We start from the raw sequence: 21881 nt of genomic DNA on the forward strand, positions 1-21881 counted from the left end.
ACAAGTTTCTAGTTTGCTACCTTCTTGTACTTGTATCCAAATTTGAGCAGTAGTTTGCTTAGCATAAACCTAGAAACATTAATGTCGTGATCCTCTGCAAGGATGTGTTTTAACTTTCTTGTGGACAGGTGTTCATTTCTAGCAAATAGCCGGCGAATGACATCTCTGATGACCCTGATGTCAAAAGAATCTAACTTTGGATGCCTACCTTTTTGTACAAGGTTTTGTTTATTGGTTGTTGGTTTATTTTTCACAATTTTTAGCACGATGTTCTTTTTCATGCCAAGAGCAAAAGTTGTACGTTTCATGTAATCCGACACCTTATAAATCGGTTTGCTACGTTTGCTCTCTTTTTAAAAAAAATTCAACACATTTCTAATTAAACGTTTAGCATCATCTGAATAAGCTTTCATGATGACAGCTAGAAGTAGTCAATGTGAATGATCCAAACGGTCTATCACTGTGCAGTGCACAGGTAACTATCATGAACTGCACGTGCATTGACCTTTATGACCCAACACTGCCGCTGTTACAGGTCATTGGCTCCCTCCCTCTGCAAGCAGTCTGCGTTCTGCTGTTTATTTTGTTGACAGTTACATAGACAGATTCTTTAATACAAATGCATAAAATCGGTGATTTACAATGTGATTAGGTTGTCTGACAAAACATCCACTTGCACAGTTTGGGATCGATTGGGTCATTGGATGAAGAGATATTTACAAACAACCGGGTCCACATGCATTTCATGCCAAACTATAAGTGGGGTACATTGAAAATAATAGAAGAGCTCTCAGCCAATCAGAAAACAACTTTATATGTGAGGCAAGATAGGTGTGCTTGAATTCTGATTGCAAGTGGTGGAACCAGGCTTGACAGGTTAAGAAACAGGTTTTCAAAGAGAGGGTTGAAAACACAATTATATGCTCGATTGGACTGATTTGGACTTAGTTTAGTGATTTACTGCAGTGAAAGTTTAATGCTGCGTTGTTGACCTTTAAAACCTTTTAATACTCTATAATAACCTCTATAATAACCTTTCAAGGTTTATATTTAGTCTAGGCCTTCAATGCCTAGAGTTTATATTTGGTCTAGGCAACTATAATGCCTAGAGTTTATATTTGGTCTAGGCAACTACAATGCCTAGAATTTATATTTGGTCTAGGCAACTATAATGCCTAGAGTTTATATTTGGTCTAGGCGACTATAATGCCTAGAGTTTATATTTGGTCTAGGCAACTATAATGCCTAGAGTTTATATTTGGTCTAGGCAACTATAATGCCTAGAGTTTATATTTGGTCTAGGCGACTATAATGCCTAGAGTTTATATTTGGTCTAGGCAACTATAATGCCTAGAGTTTATATTTGGTCTAGGCAACTATAATGCCTATAAGAATGCCTATAAGAACTTGTTGTCGGGGAATTAGCTTGGGACCGCAACACCTTAAAATAACCAAGAGACGCATCAGTTAGTAGCCTGTCCTTATTCAGTGCATTTCATGGGTGAAATGTCCCGAATAAATGCCGTTATTTATACCACCGATGCTCTCAGAACTCGTGATATGGTCGCACGTTCAACGGTCACTTCATTAAACAACAATTACAAATGCTGCTAATATACACTGATGACTATCTGAATTTTGAGATTACCTCATAGCTTTGAAAGACTTAAGAATGCAGAAATGACTAAAATTACCTAACAGTTTTCTCGGAGAGTGTGTAATCATGGAGTAATGTTTATTTCTCTCTCCGAGCATGTAGTCTTAGTACATAAAGCTTATCAAGTAAACTGGGCAATCAAGACGAGCGTATATCGACACTGACGGATTATAGACTTCGGACGGGCCATGCATGTAGTTTTGAAAATTCACACATAATGCTAATTATCTTACAACTTGGAAAATGAAGATCAACACTAACTGAGAAAGCGTTATTGAGTAAAATAACAAAATGTGCTGTTTAGTTCTATTTTATAAAGTCACAATTATTCATATAAGACTGATGAAAATGTGACGTATTTTAGAACTATGATAACTCTAATTCCACTTTGTGGGTATTCCAGAACCTAATGACATAAATCAACAGTACCACTCTATTTTCACTGTCTACATTACTGAGGTACATTTGACCGTGGACACACTCAGGCAGTTTGTTGTTGATACAAGCATGCTAGTATATGAATAGTTTACATATGTATGTTTTCGTTAATGTGACATTTTACATAGCGATAACTAGATGGTATATACATGAAGAGTAATTTACCTTTACGGGGGATATTGATGACTTTGTCTTCTTGTTTCTGTTGGTTTCATGTAACATTTTATAGTTGGAAGTTTCTTTATAAGTAAATAATATGCTTTACGTTTCGTGGGTTTGAATGGTTTCATATGTGACATTTTGGAGGAATTAAGTGGCCTCAAATGGACCCATTTATTATCTGGACATATTAGTAGAGCCTCTGGTTCTGAGTGACCAAAAGTCAAATTATTTTGGTATTTTTGTTTGTTTCATAATGAGACATATGTTATCAATTTATCATAAAGGCCTAAGTCTTATGAGTTTTAGTCAAGGATCTTAGTTATTGGAGGTCTCGTGGGATTTTAAGCTTAAGTAGTTAACCTAAATCATGTTTTTGTTTCTTTTTGTAAAAGTTCACTTTAACATGTTTATATTGAAGTTGAACCTGAATGAATCACAGACATACAGTAATAATAATTACACACTGCATTGAAGTGCTTTCTGTTGAAGCAAACAACACTGACCATGAAAATCATGTTATACTATTACATTTATCATTATGTTCGCAAAACTTTGTTGCAATACTTTAATTAAACATTCCACAATAAGGCCCTACATCATGTTATTTATCTGCAAACCATTGGCATACCACCATACACAATAGGGACTGTGAGCATGAAAGAGTGGTATAACAGCAACTAAGAAGATGATGTCACTCACAGAGAGCTATGATGAATGTGCCAGCAGGGGCCTTGAGGAGGGGGTGGTGGTGGTGTTGTTGGGGGCGTTTGCACACTATGGAGAAAAGGAGGGGTACACACTTTATTTTCACTCGAGTTTCAATGGTCATTTAATAAACTTTCAGGGCAAAAGGTGTGTGTGTGGGGGGGGGGGGGGATCCGCCTATGCTACCAGTCAATATATCACAATATGTATTGCAATGTCTCTTTAATTATTGCAATATATCGCAATATGAGAATCAGGGCAATATTCAGCCCTATGAGGTAACTCTGTGTGTTGCGGTTTGTGCTGCAAAATTGAATCATCATTTCCAACTTATTGCAGGTGGTAAGTGAGTAAGGACTCTGTGATGATCATTCTCCAATACAGGTTTTGTCCTGCTGCAGTAGTGAGTGAGTGTAATATAGCACCTCCACGAAAGTATTTACATCATATCACAGCGGATCATACTGATGGGGATGGAAGGACCGAAGTGGTGCCAGTTACTATTTATTTGTCACCGATGACAAACCAAGAATCATAAACAGGGTTACTCTGGCTTTCGAATCCACAATAATTTCGGCCCGACAAGGGACGCAACTCTTTCGCTGCACCTTGACGTCACTCGTTCCCCACGTCATCTCGTATACAAGATTGTGTTGTTTTATTCAAATGTGTATGTGTACTGTTGTAGTGGCATTATGTCATTAGTACCAACATTTTACTACTGGATGCCTGCCAACTCTCTAACTCTCTGTTTCTAGGAACATGCCGGGTTATCCTGCTGTCGGTGATGCTTGTACACGCTGCCAGAACAGTGGCAGCGGGTAGGTCACACGGGTGGTGTCCTATGTTAGCTGTCAGTATCAGTTAGTGTCGATCTACCCCCCATTCCGACGCTTCAGTTTATAAAGAAATGTATTTTCATAGAGTGAGTCGGAGACCGCTTGGAATAGTACCTCAGAAAACAAACACGCTGTTTTAGCTCATTGTGGAATGGTATCAGTCTATCAGGCGTATGTAGTTACTGGGTGAACAAAACTACAATCTACTGGAAGACATTGTCATGCTGAGAATTTTAGAATTGATGACATAAGTGATGATCAGCATAACTCACCATCATCTTTGCTCTATACTCCGTTACATTATTGAAGGGTAAGACAATGGAATGCAAGGGTAATACTGAGAGAATCAAAGCAGAACATCGACCGGCAGTTTACCAAGTAACATTTCTAACACGATTCATACCAACCTTAAAGTAACTTGACAAAATGATCAGATAAAGTATGTCTATATCTATTATTTATCAGATAACAAGTTGGTGTGCTTCTTTCTTCTCCAAAACTCGGAGACTATGAGTCAGGGCGACCTTGACCAGTTGATCGCCATTACATTGAACCTGACTGATGCCCTGGGTCAAGTCAACCTACCGCAGTGTCGCTTCATCAGTGTTACCACCTTCAGCAACACGTCCACGATGATCAACGACCGTTTGATTGATAAAACAAAATTCACTGACGAACTTTTCAAAATAGAAAGATATGGTAATGGAACTAATGTTGCAGAGGCGATCTCAAGTGTTAGAGAGTATATCACAAAAACAAGATGGCAGCAGCCCAGAAAGGCACGTCTGCCAATCATCTTCATCGTAACAGCGGGCATACCACGTGACCTGAATGCTGCACGGGCTGAGTCTCTAAAGGTTCAAACAGATGGATGCAACGTGGTCGTTCTTGGTCTCTGGAACGTCTCTCACGCCGCCTACGTGGACATCGCCAGCAGGCCCGAATACATCGCGACTCCAGTATCTGGCCAAGCCGTGGATAGTGTTGTGACCCAGATAGTTAAAACCATGGTTAAAGGTAGGTATATAGTTATGATGAGCATCTAGATAGAGGTATGTGGCCGGAAAAAAACTGAGCAAGAGATAGTATACGCTTAATAATGAGACTTACCGTTTTGATAACATATTGTAATGTTGTGGAATTCCATTGTGTTATCAAAACGGTACTTGTCTAAATCAGTTGCTAGAACACTGAGAACGTAAGGTAAACATAACTTAACTATGATGCCTAGTTCAAATAAATCAAAGTCAGAAAAATCGTCTTTGTGTTAACCATCATCAAACATGTGTGTCTAGTTCAGTTTGCCGTACTATTTCATTACTTCTTGTGGCCTGAATGATTGGCTGGGTCTGGTTGTGAGTAACACATTGAAAACACCTGCTTTGAGCCTGCATCGTATTCCGTATTTATCGAACTCGTAAACCTGTTCACCCTCAAAATAAGCTGCATTTTACTAATTTTGCCAGTATGTGTTATGGCTCAACATTATCCATTTTGAAATCATTTCAAAAGAGTGTTTTGTACCGCCAGGCAAGGGGGAGTTGTTCAAAGTGTCCAGCACCTACTCTTCGACGTCCGACATCGTAGTCGCTCTTCATAACAGCGTGACTGTAGACTCGGAGCACTTCCAGAAGATGAAGACGACCATCAAACATCTCTTGAACAATTTCCAACATCCAGGAACAGATGACGATGGACGTTTGTCTGTTGGCGTGATGACCTTCAGTGACCATCCCAGAATAGTCCGCAGACTCCGGATAGCTGAAACTTTGGACTCGGTCTCTCAAGCCATAGATGGCATTGAACAGGCAGGAACAGGATGTGCCTTGGGATCTGCCCTTGGAGTTGTTAGTGGTATGTTCGGGTGGTTCACGGACAACCAGCTTCAGCGGCCCAACCTGGTCGTCGTGTTGATGGCTGGACACGCTGACAAGCACAGGATGACTGTGACGACAGCTGAGGGTTAAGGAAGGACGGCTTGCCTTTAGTCGTCATAGGGTTCGGTAACCTAACACGGGCTGCAGTTGGTGGTATCGCCAGCAACGACAATGTCCTTTTCGTACCCGATGTCAACAGCACAGGGACGAATGTTGCAGATGAAGTGTATGCTGCGTTAAAAGGAGGTAAAGTGTTATAACGAGGCTGATTTCAACAGATCAATGTTTTCGAATAAGATGTAATTTTAAAATTAAGTGTATGCCTGCCTAAACGCGAATAGGAAAAGTTTCAGTTATATCGTTGGATTAGGAAGGCAATGGTGATACTGTAAACTTGATGAGATCAAAGCAGTAATTCGACACTTAGGTTCAACCGATTGATACACGGGAAACTTGCCAGAAAAATACAATCAAAAACAAAATATTCGTTCACAACCTGACCATCATCTGACCAGTGGAGTAATTCTCCACTTATTGTTAGTTTGTTGGCTGTTTAACGTTCAACAATCCAGGAAAACGACATAGAGAGGAACAATGTTTTCATCTATTGCGATCAAGAAGTTGTCTATCCATAAAAATTGTTCCTCTCATCATCCCTGCTTCTAAATGCCACTAAAAGGAGATACATATATATCCACTTATGCGTCGAGTATTTCATGTTAAGTAAGTTAAGTAAAGTTTCATGTTATAAGACCCAGTTAGGCATTATACTACCAGTTATTTCCCCTTTCAGCGGCTGTACTTCCTGGGTTCGACTCCTGTTTCCAGATGTACGTTAACCTGGTGTTTGTCGTGGATGTGAAGCCGGCCATCTTTCGCCCCGTATTGGCTGGCCTTGGCGACCACATTGCCACCACTGACCTTGGCCCCGCCAGAACAGGACTATTGACCTTTTACCCTGATCCCACAGAAATACTTTCATGCAAAGTGACCACACAAAGAAAAGAGTCAAACGTAAGGAACACCTTGTCCCAACTGCACGGAAATCTTGTGTCCTATGTCAACATGACGGCAACCATCGAGTTTCTCAGGGATGGGATGTTCAAATCCTGTGACAGAAGACAAGAGGTCCCAAAGGTGGCAATAATAATCACTGACCGGGTGGACTTTGAGAGTCGGGACATTGACCAGGCAGTGAAGACGGCACGTGATGCAGGCATGCACGTGATAGCCATTAGGGTGGGTGTGGACCACAGTGAGGTTGAGAACATGGTGACAGACCCACGCGGGGTAGTGACTACTGACTCGATAACCAACATCCGCAGTGCTCTGAAAACAGCTCATCACTTGTTGTGTCCGGGTAAGTCATCCTACCCTTGTACGACATCACTTGTTGTGTCCGGGTAAGTCATCCTACCATTGTACGACATCACTTGTTGTGTCCGGGTAAGTCATCCTACCCTTGTACGACATCCATTAATGGAGATGTTCCAGAGTCTGGACTGTTCATTTCAATTTGATCCTTGTTATATACATTGGATCCATTAGTGGTGCTGAGACTGTCAGCTTACGTTAACCACAAATACTATTGATGCTACGATAAGCATACAAACCTGTGTTTGAGAGACCAGAATTGAATTTGTTGCGGCTGGCCAGGAGCCCACACTTAGTAATTTTAAACAACTGCATGCTGTGTTTCGGCAATATTATTGTTTAACGTCGAGCTCAGCAATATTCTGCTTGTATGAAGGTCGATGGTAGATATTCACGCCTGGGTCAGCGAATCGATCGATTTATTCGCCTTAAACTAACAGTATATGTTACAGGAGACACATTCTAATTGGTTTATATCTTAATGTCGGAATTATATACATTGTGCCTGTTGCAAAAATCCGATATCGTTTCTTTTCCGGTCAGCCGTGTGCAGTCGATCCGGTGCTTATCATGATGGTAGATGCTATGAGTATGTTGGAAACAGTCCCAGCTCCTGGCTGTCTGATTGGTGGCGCTGCCATAACATCGGTCACACACTTCCGGTGATTACCTCCCCTGATGTAGAGGATTTCATCAGGTCTTCATTCTTCTACTGGCCGGGCTCCTTCTTCATTGGTACTCAGTGCTCTCTTACACTTACACTTAAACCTAAACTTCTTACGTGTATTTCAGCTGAGACAGTCAAATACTCATGCCGTGGCGCTCTGTCTGTCGAACGCACGTCATTATAGTCCGTTTGCATCAAAAGCGGACCGATGAATTGCAATCTAACTCGAAAACTAATAAACATATAATACTCAATGAAACACTGATCATAATCAAAACATCAGACCAACTCTGTGATTTTTTTGCAGAATGTATGCCTTAGAAATAAGAAAGTTGTTTAACAAACTATCATTAAAATATTTACACAGTTCACTATTTGTTACGAGGGAGGAGTGCAAAGAGAGGAACAGCCAGGTGTACGAGAAGCACGTGCACAAGTGCCGGCAAAGTTATAGATTCATCAACCTGTGCTGTGCCGTCTTCATCGTTTTTCGCACACCTGTCTGTGCACAGAGTTGGTCTGATGTGTTGATTATGATCAGTGTTTCGTTGAGTATTATATGTTTATTAGTTTTCGAGTTAGATTGCAATTCATCGGTCCGCTTTTGAGGCAAACGGACTATAACCTTGACATTTCTACCAAATGCTTTTGAGCGTGAAACTTAGCAGCTGTTATTCCAGCCACGCTGTCATTAGGCGTGCTGACCGAATTCTATGCCAATAGGGTGGCCAGGGCAGCTATATTAAACCTTTTTACATGTACTATATTTCTAAATATAAGACACCATTGCGATGCGTGTAAGTGGTGTGTGATACAACCTGTTTAAATATGTATTGAACTACTTATCCCGTTTACCAATGTCCCTCTGTCATAGTGCTCACAATCTGATATCTATTATATTCATATATACCCCAATAGGTCATTTAAGTAACACAAATGTTTAAGTCATTCAGGTGAGCTACGGCACCGCTCTATTTTGTTCATATAAAGCACAATGTTTATATCCCCCACAATGGAGAAGCTTCCAAATGCACTACACCCTATATTTTTTTACTGGCGCTTTGCTCTCCCAAACACGTACCATGCATGCCGAATTAACGTTTCCTCTGTCCTGAGTTCGACCAAAGCAAGCAAGAAAGTTGTAACATCCTGACCAGATATTGTAAGGCAATGTTCGCCTTATCCTACGTACTCGTAAGTCAGGACATTTGAGCTACATAAGCTATCTGTAATTTTTACAGTAATGAAAATAACTTTGATATATGAAGAGCGTCATTCATCCTGGTCCGCCTCAGAATTACGGCCTGATTTAATCAGTCATGCACAATAGCTCTCTGATGGCGGTCATGAAGTTATCGGTTTATGTCGGTTCTTACAACTGTTGATTACCTCTTGCATTCATTAATACGTCTTTTCACTGCGAGAATATTATTGCTGCGTATAATAAAGGCATGTGACACTGTCGCAATTCGGCGCTCTTGACAGAATAATGAACACCATATTTTTCTAATTCCACAGGTCTGCGAAAGTCTGCGATGAAGTGGTTTTTACCAAAGGGACAGTACCGGTGGGAGGATGGAAAACCGACTGTCTATTCACGGTGGTGTGTATTGTTACAGATGTGTTCTAGGAAACCTCGGTTTAAAAAGATTTTGATTAAAAGCCTCTTGGTGCTGTTGTCATTGTAACAAATGGACAACATTGCTTCTTCTTTACGGTACCGTTACCATTAATGAAGGAGCACTGAAGTCTAAAAGAGTATATTCATTTATCACCATTCCCTTCTGGCATTCTGATTGTGCAGTCCAACTAGGGTCCATGTAGGTAGCAAAGGTACTGTAAGTCACCATGGTCCCTAGTGTGGTGATCTACCTTCATTTGTTTGCGACCTATAGCCCGTTTTCATATTTTATTGTCTTAGTAAATAAAATAGTTTTAAATGTTCCTGCTAGTTTTAGACTCCATCTGTGATACTCTAGTTATTTTACAATCCTTCGATGACTGATTTTTTAGCAACTTAAATGTATTGTTTATGTAAAACATTTCTCGTCACTATATGGCTGAAATATTGCCGAGGTGGCCGAGCTTAAATTTTCACTCACTCACTCACTCACTCTGATTGTGCAGAGTAACATCCCTTAGCCGGTCAGGATTCAATGCTCGTGGGTTCGTATAAAAGATCTGGGGCAATTATTTCAATCAAACGGACCATTTTCGGAATTAATTCCAACTATACAATGAGTATTGAAAACAACTGTGAATGTCGGAAGGTATGGTTTCTAAGCCAACAATCTGATTGTCACACACTTCTCAAATACAAATTGTTGTTACTGTATGAACCCTTATGGCAGCCATATCAGTACCTGACGTAGCCACCGCTCGTTCAGATGTCATCTACAAGTATCCTTCCGTCAAGCGTCGAGTTCTCTGCATTGGTATCCTCTGCCATTCCTCAAAGAGTTCTGTAGATTTTGAACAGGAGGATCTCCAGCTCGAACTTGGCGTCCAAGATCCTAAAGATTCGTATCAGGTCTCCTTGACGGTTTCGATGGCATTGTTCTGCAAATGGTTGATGGCGCCCTAGCATCATCATTCATGAAGATCGGACAGCAGAGATGACACCTGCATGGATCATCTGGTATATGACTCGATACGACTCGTTACGACGTCTCTATACGCAGCAACGCCGGTGGAAACGTGTATACAATAGCGACTTTCATCAGACCAAAACCCTCATGCCATGTCAGGTTGTGGTTTTCTCGCAGCCTGCTCACGCCAAACGTTCCTGTCTCTGCCAGTTTGTGAGTAAGGGACGTCAGATCGGACCATCAGCCCACAGCGTCTGATGATACTGGAGTCGAACTGCTGCCGCATAGATCACGTGATTGTGTCTTGCCAAACAAATTAGGATTTCAGTCATCGCAGTCATCGGTCTTCATGGTGTTCCAGATCTAGAGCAGTCCTTTAATTCACCGGTGGCCGCGTGAACTGAGCGGTTAATGTTCAAGTTAGCACCAAAGTTGCGACAGGACATCCCTGAGTAATACATGCCAATAGCTTGTGTTTTGTCTGAAAGTCTACGTCTTGCCATGTCATAAAGTTAAGTTTTAGTACTGTCGTCTTTTGAATCACCCGTGAAGATCCGGGTTAGAATTGATCTTCAGTAACCCATGCTTGTCGTAAGATGCGACTAACGGGGTCGGGTGGTCAGGCTCGCTGACTTGGTTGACACATGTCATCATATCCCAATTGCGTAGATTGATGTTCATGCTGTTGATCCCTGGATTGTCTGGTCCAGACTCGATTACTTACAGACCGCCGCCATATAGCTGGAATATTGCTGAGTGCGGCGTAAAACTCACTCACTCACTCTTTTGAATCAGTTCATAAAACTGCAGCACATACCTTTATTATGAATTGTATAGTTCAGTGTGCCAAGGACCTGAACACATAAACCATATATGTTTTCCAGTATGCTATGGTATGATCACCTATTTGGACCCATACTGAATCAAGTGGTGCTTAATTAATGCTCCTATGTATATATCTAATGTAGAGAATGTCATTATTTTACATTAAATATTTGATCACTCAAGGTGAGATGGAAAGTGCAGGAAGCCCGGTCTGGACTAACTGACCAGGAGGACGATCATACAGCCCATGTGGCCTGGTCACGCATGTCCAAAACCTGACAGCAGCGACGGACGTTCCTGTCTTCGTCACAGACAAAGGCGGAAACGGCGTTTTCCTTACTCAGCAGAAACACTTACTTTTATGGATTAAATATCGGCCTTGCCCGTCATACATGTCACGAAAATCGATTAGCTTTGTTACGTAAGAAGACAAAGCAGTGTTGCAGTACGATAATTGCACAGAAGCATTAGGACTAAATGCCAGGTTGTGTCATAGAGTCTTTAAAAGCCAGCAGGCGACAGTTATTAATGCTCTGCGATGTTGTTAATGGCTTCAGTGAATAACTAGTGTTGCATCCTCCGCCAGGGCGCCAGGGAAAGGACGTAAGCAACTCAGTCAGCCTGATGGGAGCTTCTTGGAGCTGTGTCACTACTCTGACGTGGGCGGGTGGCACGATGTCGGCTGTGCCAAAGTCCTCTCCCGTCGAAAGGCAACTGTGTGTGTTTCGGCAGCCGGTAACAACACCGCGCACAGCATCGGTGAGATTGTGAACAGTTAAGATGGATCCCTACTAGTGTTGAGCTTTCGCCAATTTTAGTTCATTTTAGACGACATAATTGTTTTGACAAAGTAGAAAGAAATACACACTGATGTATGATTCACTGTCGGAAGTATACTCTCCCAACAAAGAAACGCATTGGTCTATTTTCACGAACTTAATCTGCTGACTTAAAAGTGAGATAACACATGTAATTCTTGATCAGATGCATCACATTTCACAGTATAAAACATGAACATTATGTTAACATGTATACCTTATTAAACGTTCAATAAGTGAAGGCGTCCCTTCCCAGTTGGGTGTTGTCTTCAGTGTCTGTTGTGGCCACTATGAGCCCCCAAAACTGCTCTGCATCGTCTTGGCATGGACTGAATAAGTCTTTGAATTCGACCTTATGGAATTCTGGCCCATTCCTCTTGTAATGCCTGCGACAGTTGATCTAACGTCTGTGGTGCCAGTTGACGTTCACGTACGCGTCGACCGTGGTCATCCCACAGATGCTTGATGGGGTTGAGATCGGGCGATTTGGAAGGCAATGGAAGCACTGTAATGTTCTCATTCTGAAGATAATGAATAATGGCATTCAAAATTTCGTCTCTGTAACGAATAGCACACAAGGTTAGATTTCTGGAAGAAGAACATGGCTTCCCACATCATGACACTCTACCAACCGTATCGGTCAACCTGGGCGACACACTTTTGGGAAAAATGTTCATTTCGACGTAGACAGGTACTCTTCCGCCACGGCACTCAAGCACAAAGCGTGATTCGTCATTAAAACCATACACGTCGCCAGTTTGGTAGATTCTATAATCGAACATTATTGCACCACTGGATCGGTCGACGTCGATGTAGTTGTCGCAGCACAGGGCCAAAATGGCGTCTTATAGCGCGAAGTCCATATTCTCGTCAACGATTACGAACGGTTTGCACCGACACGCTCCTCACACCCAGGCACTGCAGTTACAAAAAAAGTGCCAGGATGTACGTATCCTGCGTTGCAGTGGTAATCCGAGGTCTACCTCTTCGAGGCCGATCTTGCGTGGAAATGGATTGTTGATATCAGTCCAATAAACGACTGATGGTACTTTGGTGAACATTGAGGTGACGCCCAACGGCAGATTGAGACTCCCCAGCCTCCAGACATCCAATGGCAACGTTTCGATCTACAGCAGTGAGTCGCGGCATAAAGATATTATTTATGTTTAGCTAAACAATGCCCTCGATCGTCTAAAAGCAAAACGGCCTTATATAGGTAGTGTCCCTGCTCACCATTTCTCAGAACTGCATGTGCATAAACCTCAAGGACATTTTCAAGCAAGTTGACATTTTCAAACGTAAACGTGCACTGAAGTTTCCAAAGATGCGTTTTTGCGCTGTACATTCGTTCCAGGGACACACGCCAGTATTATAAAGGCGAATCAAGCACAAATATTTGAAATTTCATATATTATTGTCTTACCTCACACATAAATGTAGTTTTCTGATTGGCTGAGCGCTCTTCGATTATTTTCGATGTACCCTGCTTACAAGCGAATAACATTTTCTACATTACCCGCTGCATGGGTTATGCCGAACTCATTTGGTACTTTGTGTTAGTAATTCTATATCTCGAATAATTGAGTCACGTATGATGTACGGAAATTACCGATCTTTTGCGAATGCAAATCGATGGAAGGGAGATAACTCTAAATTTGTTTTTCTTCTGTGTCGTTGACGGTATTGGCTGATTGCCTAACTCAGGTTCTCCTTATCATGATCTGATATCCGTGCTTCAAACTGTTCAAAATTTACATTGAGGTGTGTGGTAAGATAAATACGTTGTTCACTGGTCCCTTCGGGCTCAGGGAACATAATCAAACATAGATGGTACTGATGTACCCCTCCTGACCAGTGAACAACTTGTAATATCACCTTATCGTTTCCTTTTTTGGAGAGTATAATTAAATATGTAACATGTTTCTTTTACAGGATTTACTTCTTAAACAATCGAGAATGTTTTCTTTTTGAATGTGTTTCTCATATGTGACATATTTTTCTGTCATCTAGCTCCAGACATACCAGTAATGCCTTTGACTGAAGTCTTTAACAATAGCATTGTAATCAACGGCTTGTCAGTTCCGAATTACAAAATGGCCTACACCTTCGCATGTGACAACGGCGAGTTCACGACACGTCACTTCCGGTGTAATGGCGTACCAGACTGTTTGGACGGAAGCGATGAAAAAGGATGTGGTATGCCTCAGCATTATACCAAAATATTAATAAATATAGTAATTATAACTAAACATATAAAAATAAAATGTGTATTTGAGGCGACAGCTTGAAAAGTGATGGCAGTTGTTCATAATTTATAAACACACCAAAGATCTGTTCTTGAGAAACATTGTTTATCAATTCATTTAGAGAGCACGTGTGCGACTACCGACTTCAAGTGTGACAACGGTCGCTGTGTGTCCTACAACCTCTATTGCGACTTCTGGGACGACTGTGGCGACAACAGCGACGAAGCGGGATGTGGTAAGCCAACGGCCAATGTGTTGTTACAGGTGTTTAAGTTGAAGACGACGATATTATCAAAATTTGTATTATGTTTTACAGAGACAAATAGATGCAATTATTATTACGATTATCTGTAGAAGCAGCAGCAGTAGTAGTGAGTGAGTGAGTATCACGGCGGGGACACCAGAAATGGGCTTCACACATTGTACTAATGTGGGGAATCGTACCTGGGTCTTCGACGTGACTAGCGGACGCTTTAACTACTAGGCTACCCCACCGCCCCAGTAGTAGTAGTAGCAGCAGCAGTAGTAGTAGTAGTAGTAGTAGTAGTGTGTAGTAGTTGTAGTAGGAAGAGGAGGAGGAGGGGGTGGGGTGATTTAGTTATCTAGTAGTAGTGTAGTAGTTGTAGGAGGAGGAGGGAGGGGGGAGTGATTTAGTTATCTCCAGTTCCCCTTTAAAATAGTTAATAGTCTATGTAATTGTTGGTAATACCATTTCAGGTTTGGAAACCTGTCACCTTTGTGTAGTATTATATATCAATTCCTGGCATAAAATTATGGTATATCATGTTTGCAGTGCGCAAGGGCTGTGGGGAAGGTTCGGTGGCCTGCAATTCGGGCCAGTGTGTACCCTCTTCATGCTTCTGTGACCTTCACATTGACTGTTTTGATGGATCAGATGAACAGAGTTGCGCCGGTACACATACATTCTACTTTTCTCTGTTTTTCATTGGTGTCGGCCTTCGGTAAAAACTCCTCAATAGTAAGGACCACTTATTATGCGATCCATATTTTTCCCTTTCTTCTTTTGATCGGTGTGTGACTGATTGCCATGCATTTTCCATTAAGAAACGTGTTCATCTAAACACCAATCCTGTTACGATGGTACCTGCACCCCCGGGCTGTGGGTGAGGGACGGGATCACGGACTGTGCCGGGGTCCAGCGGGAGGATGAGACGGAGCTGCTGAGGTCGGACAGCGTTCTTGTGAACAACAGCAGGATGACGTGGTGGTGTGAGTTGATTGAGAGTTGACGGTAGTGTCGGCGGCAACGTCAATGTTGACGGGGAACGTAGTAATGGGGTACAGGCAGCTAGCATGGAATCTGTGGCCATCTTAGTAAGATGCCTCAGATGGGACGGGGGACTTAGTCAAAGGAGCCTAGGGGTTGACGGTGGACTTACAATAGAGCTGAGAGTGAACGTTTACTTTGAGGGTGAACTTACGTGAAATAGCTGAGTGTGAACGTTGACGTTGAGGGTGGACTTACAATAAAGAGCTGAGAGTGAACGTTTACTTTGAGGGTGAACTTACGTGAAATAGCTGAGTGTGAACGTTTACGTTGAGGGTGGACTTACAATAAAGAGCTGAGAGTGAACGTTTACTTTGAGGGTGAACTTACGTGAAATAGTTGAGTGTGAACGTTTACGTTGAGGGTGAACTTAAGTGAAAGAGCTGTGGTGAACTTGGGTGAAAAAGCTTACATGTAACTTTCATGAAACACGAACATACATTAAAGAGCTTGGGGTGAAATTATGTGAACTAGCTGAGGGTTGGGTATCAATGTAAGGAATTTTTCATTTGACATGGAAATGTTATCGATTTGTAAAATATCTTTCGTGATGTAAATCTTTGTACCTTTAAACTGTGTATTGATGTCATGTTTCGTTCTGTGAACACACATTTATTATACCGCGTGAATGTGTTGAGCATTTCTGTAAATTCGTCTGAAAATATACGTTTAAATGGAAATAGACCTAGTTATGGAGTACGCATGTGCAATAATAGACACTATGTAAGACGTAACTATGCAAGTTATGGAGTACGCATGTGCAATAATAGACACTATGTAAGACGTAACTATGCATTGTGAACTCACCATTTGATATCTGAACCTTGTTAAAAGTGATATTTACTAGTGATATTTTGTCCAGATTCCGAGAGCAGCGTCTTTGCAAGCCATCGGTGCCTGGTTATTCCTGACGGCTTCGGCAGATACGTGGTCTTCCAGGGGACAAAACACATCGAGAGACCAATACCATTTGAAAACCTGACCTGTGGTAGGTTGGGTTCCAGACAAGAGTAGGTCCACAGCAACCTGCACTTATCACAAGAAGCTGCAGTGAGCTGGTGGTCTGGCTTGGTGTCCTCGTCTGTCAGTCTTCGGACTCTGACACAACTCGATGCTGCTCATATGAATCATTGGTTTGTCGGGGTCAGATTATGTTATCCGCCCTGATAATGCTAAATATTGCCGACTGCGCTTTTCAAGAACTCATTACTACCTGTGGGTTTTCAGTAATGCACACTCTTTCAATGGCGGGGGTACTTTGCCGTTACTAAAGTGTGCATTTGAAAAGTGATCCGTTGTCAGAAAGTTACTAGGCACAAATAGTCGCCGAAACACTGCAAAGGTAAGGTCCAAAACACAAGTGGGATAACTGTGTCAAAAGAATTACCATCGAATAATCATTTCTTGTTTGTTCTACATTAACTAGTATCAAAAAACTTATTTTTGACGGTCAGTATATTAAGCAGATTTGAGTGATGCGAATGGGAAAACTCTCACGATATCACATCCCTAATCACGAAGTGATCCAATACTAATTTGCATTCAACACTTCTTCGTTTTTCTACCCAGCAAACTCTGAATGTGGTCCGGGAGAGTTCAAGTGTCCGAACAGCTACTGTATACTTAGCAGCAACGTCTGTGACAGCAAGCAAGACTGCCCTTACGGCGAGGATGAACAGGATTGTGGTAAGTTCTATTATCATACACCTATACGCACTGTCATCTTTATAGAATCAGCACAGTTTTACGTTGTTGCTTCTTAGAATTTATGCCACAATGCTGTTTTCAAATACCTGGCACGTGATTTAAATCCTGGTTGAAAGATGAAGGTAAAACTCTGAAAATAGAGATAAATCTCATCTCATTCTACGATCTACTGTATGTAGTGAGCATACAGTCCCAGACATATTTATTATCCATATCAAAGTCTTCCTTTCAATATACAGATGACCTCTCGTGCCCGTCCTTCTTCCGGTGCAGAAACTCCACACGCTGCCTCCATCTTGCAAAAGTATGCGACGGAGTTGTGGACTGCCCCCTAGCGGACGACGAGAGACGATGTGGGGATCGATGTGAAGGGCGAACTGGCTGTGCGGAAGGGATAGTCTCTGTGACCCCCGAGCTTGACCTGTACATGGGGACTATTGTCTTTTACAGCACCACAAGACTGGATCTCAGCGGACACAACCTAAACTCAGCAAACTTTCACATTGCTGACCCTCTGGACGTAGGACACTTGAATGTATCAAACTGTTCGATTAAAAGATTAAACCGTGAAGGTAACATAAGATATCTCCTTAATCTAAAAGAACTTGACTTGAGCTACAATAAGCACTGGTCCATACGACGGGCTCAATTCTGGAGGTATCAAAATCTCCAAATCCTCAACTTGTCACATAACAGAAGGCTATCAAAAGTATGGCCCAAAACATTTCTGGAAAATTCCAAACTGAAGATTTTGAATCTTGCAAACTGTGCCTTAAAATCTCTTTATGTTAACATGTTCTCTGGACTGACATCCCTGGTGCACTTGGACCTGTCTTACAATAGGATAGACTTCATTGAAGAGGGGTCCTTCGAAGGAGTTCCCGGTCTTAAGGAATTGTTGCTCAAAGGAAACCCAATAAGTCGATTTTCTGCTGGAATATTTGATGGACTTGTATCTTTGGAACTTCTCACAAGTGATAATTTCGTCTTGTGTTGCGATGAGGTGAAGCCGAAATCCTTGTCCGGGACTGGGTGCCATGCCCCCCAGAATTCTCTCTCCTCATGCAAAGACCTAATGCAGAAAGATCTCCTCCGAATTTTTATTTGGGTCCAAGGCTTCATGGCTCTGGTTGGAAACGCCCTCGTGTTCTTGTACCGCACCATCTACAACCGGGCCCCACTCCGACATCCGTACGGACAGTTCCTGCTGAGTCTGTGCATCTCGGATTTCTTCATGGGCATATATTTGATCATCATAGCTGCGACTGATCTCCGCTTCCGGGGACTCTACATCTGGCATGATTCGTCCTGGAGAAGAAGCACGCTGTGCCAGATGGCTGGCTTCCTCTCCACACTGTCATCTGAAGCTTCCGCCATCTTCATCTGCCTCGTCACCTTCGATCGATTCCTCATCATAAGGTTTCCATTCCGAGAAATATATTTGTCAACGCGATCCTCGGCCATCGCTACTGCCATTGGTTGGCTAGTTGCCGTGGTCTTCTCCGTTGTCCCTCTTCTCCCCGGGGCGTCAACCTGGCAGCTGTATGGCCAGAACGCTGCTTGTCTGGCCCTCCCGCTGACCAGTGAGCGGCTGCCAGGATGGCAATACTCGACCGCCATTTTCATCGGCTTCAACCTCTTGACGTTCCTTCTGATCGCCGTGGGTCAGTATCTCATCTACCGATACCTGAGGGAAGGCAGTGCTTTGAAGACAAAGCAAAGACGTAGTCAGGAGCTCTCTGTGGCCAGGAATCTGTCGCTGGTTGTCATCACGGACTTTTTGTGCTGGTTTCCAGTCTGCATGATGGGTAGGTGCACTTTCAACAGCTCTTCCTCACCAAAGCATTTTTTGAGCCAAGAACGTATTTAACAGAATCTCACAGCTAGACATAGTTTTAGACCTACACTTCGTCCCAGGAAGGAAGTTATCTTATGAGGCAATCTAAACTGTTCTCGATTTGAGTAGGATTCCTTTGCAGTGTTTTTAAGAAACAGATTAGCACTGTTTCGGTGTGAGGCATAGGTAACAGATGTTTTGTAATCTGCCATCGCGACACGCCGGTTCTTCTTGCTTCTACAGCGCTTATGAATGGTACGATATTACAGGTCTCATGGCTCTGAACGGCACCTCTATCAGTGGAGAGGTGTACGCATGGACCGCCGTGTTTGTACTTCCGGTCAACTCAGCTATCAACCCGATACTCTACACTCTGCCGTACATTGTGAGTCTACACTCATGACAAGCTGCGGATTTAAGATATTGCAAAGGACTCTAAATAGAACCTCCACCTCCATCATCAAACCAATGAAAATGTCAACCTAACTTACCTGTAATAATTACATACCTTGCGAGTAGTTGAAGCGCCACAGTCCTTGTCATAGTTTACATTAACAATGTCTTTCATCTTGGCGTCTGACAACAGTTTCATGTGCCTGCGCATCTATAAAACAGCACGACAGGTTTATGAACAGGACGCGACATAATCTTCTACGTACACCTGCTATCACTTGTTAGACAAGACATGCTCCGTGTGATGAACGCCTGGTGTACTTAGTTTGACATGACATGCTCCCGTGTGATGGGCACTTGATGTCATTAGTTTGATATGACATTCTCCCGAGTGATGGGCACTTGGTGTCATTAGTTTGACATGACATACTCCCGAGTGATGGGCACTTGGTGTCATTAGCTTGACATGACATGCTCCCGTGTGATGGGCACTTGGTGTCATTAGTTTGACATGACATGCTCCCGTGTGATGGGCACTTGGTGTCATTAGTTTGACATGACATGCTCCCGTGTGATGGGCACTTGGTGTCAATAGTTTGGCATGACATGCTCCCGTGTCATGAACACTTGGTGTCATTAGTTTGACATGACATGCTCCCGTTTGATGGGCACTTGGTTTCATTAGTTTGACATGACATACTCCCGTGTGATGGGCACTTGGTGTCATTAGTTTGACATGACATGCTCCCGTGTGATGGGCACTTGGTGTCATTAGTTTGACATGACATACTCCCGAGTGATGGGCACTTGGTGTCATTAGTTTGACATGACATACTCCCGTGTGATGGGCACTTGGTGTCATTAGTTTCACATGACATACTCCCGCGTGATGGGCACTTGGTGTACTTAGTTTGACATGACATGCTCCCGTGTGATGGGCACTTGGTGTCATTAGTTTGACATGACATACTCCCGTGTGATGAACACTTATAGTCATTAGTTTGGCATGACGGGCATCCAATAGCACGGACACCAATTCCAATTTTACTAGTATATATACATATGATTGATTTATTCACTCTGTATTGTTATGGAAGCAATTCAAAGAACATGTTCTAAGCTAAGGCCGCCCAGTGTTTGGATATTTCCGTACAATTCTCCGATTTTGCTTAAGACTACTCACTATGGAAATTCTTTGCTTAACTTAGGTGTAGTTTTTATGGATCTGGGAAGAGGTTCCTAGACTTAAGGATAGCTGTCAACAATTCTTCAAGTTTTTGGGCGGTGGGGTAGCCTGGTGGTTAAAGCGGTTAAGGCCCGGGTTCGAATCCCCACATGGGTATAATGTGTGAAGCCCATTTCTGGTGTCCCCCGCCGCGATGTCGCTGAAATGTTGCTAAAAGCGGCAAAAAATTATACTCATCCTCAATGTCAAGGCCCTCTTGAACACGGTCCCTGCTTATATTTAGCGAGGATGAAGTGTCCAGACACGGTTATTTACTGGCTGGAATACTGGAGTGCCGCATTATGCAACAAATAGACATATAATTTGACACTGAGTCAATATGGATAACAAACCTATATTATGGAGTCCTGATAGGGATAGGAAGCAGACTGAATCTTGTTGTATGTATAATGGAGAAGCTGTTATCCACAACAATACTTATTGTCGCTCTTACATCCAACGTATAAATGCCTTTTCACACTCTGATACATCCTATGTAATTTCTGTGATCTGTGATCTGTGATCTGTGATCTGTGTATTCCCAGAGACACCTGGACACCACCAACTGTTGCCGGAGGAAGCAGTCACTGTCCCGTGCTTCAAACAGCATGCAGGGTAGGTGCCACTACACACCTTGACTCCATCCACGGAATGCAGGAAATAGTTTTTAATTCCTGGATATATAGTTCACCAGGTTTGATCAAGACATATTATTGAAAGTGACAAGTATAATTGTGTAATTATAATTAGTTAAAATATAACATCAAATATCTAAAACACACACACACACACACACACACACACACACACGCGCGCGCACACAGGAAACACGGCAAACAAACAGGTGTCAAACTTTCACAAACACACGCCAGTACCAATATCGACATACTCGCACACAAGTAATATAACAAAACGAAGGGGGTGTTAGTTATAATTGTGTAATTATAATTAGTTAAAATATAACATCAAATATCTAAACACACACACACACACACACACACACACACACACACACACACACACACACACACACACACACGACACACACACACACACACACACACACACACACACACACACACACGAGACAAACAAACGGGTGTCAAACTTTCACAAACACACGCCAGTACCAATAGCGACATACTCGTACACAAGTAATATAACAAAACGAAGGGGGTGTTAGTTACCTTGTTACAGTGATGTTATATTCCATCTTTTCAGATATTTATGCATCA

The 21881-nt window shown here is 42.4% G+C and overlaps 1 protein-coding gene across 1 annotated transcript; it reads left to right on the forward strand.

Moving 5' to 3' along the window:
* The first annotated feature begins 15510 nt into the window (after positions 1–15510).
* Positions 15511–21284, forward strand: LOC124253354 (G-protein coupled receptor GRL101-like). Its single transcript, XM_046687104.1, has 6 exons — positions 15511–15628; positions 16347–16472; positions 17054–17170; positions 17431–18999; positions 19298–19413; positions 21192–21284. Exons 1-6 carry the CDS (start codon positions 15511–15513, stop codon positions 21282–21284), a joined length of 2139 nt encoding a protein of 712 aa, XP_046543060.1.
* The last annotated feature ends 597 nt before the right edge of the window (positions 21285–21881 follow it).

This window comes from Haliotis rubra, unplaced genomic scaffold, assembly GCF_003918875.1.
Source record: "Haliotis rubra isolate DU_JTF1 unplaced genomic scaffold, ASM391887v1 Scf54, whole genome shotgun sequence".
NCBI classification, from domain to species: Eukaryota; Metazoa; Mollusca; class Gastropoda; order Lepetellida; family Haliotidae; genus Haliotis; species Haliotis rubra.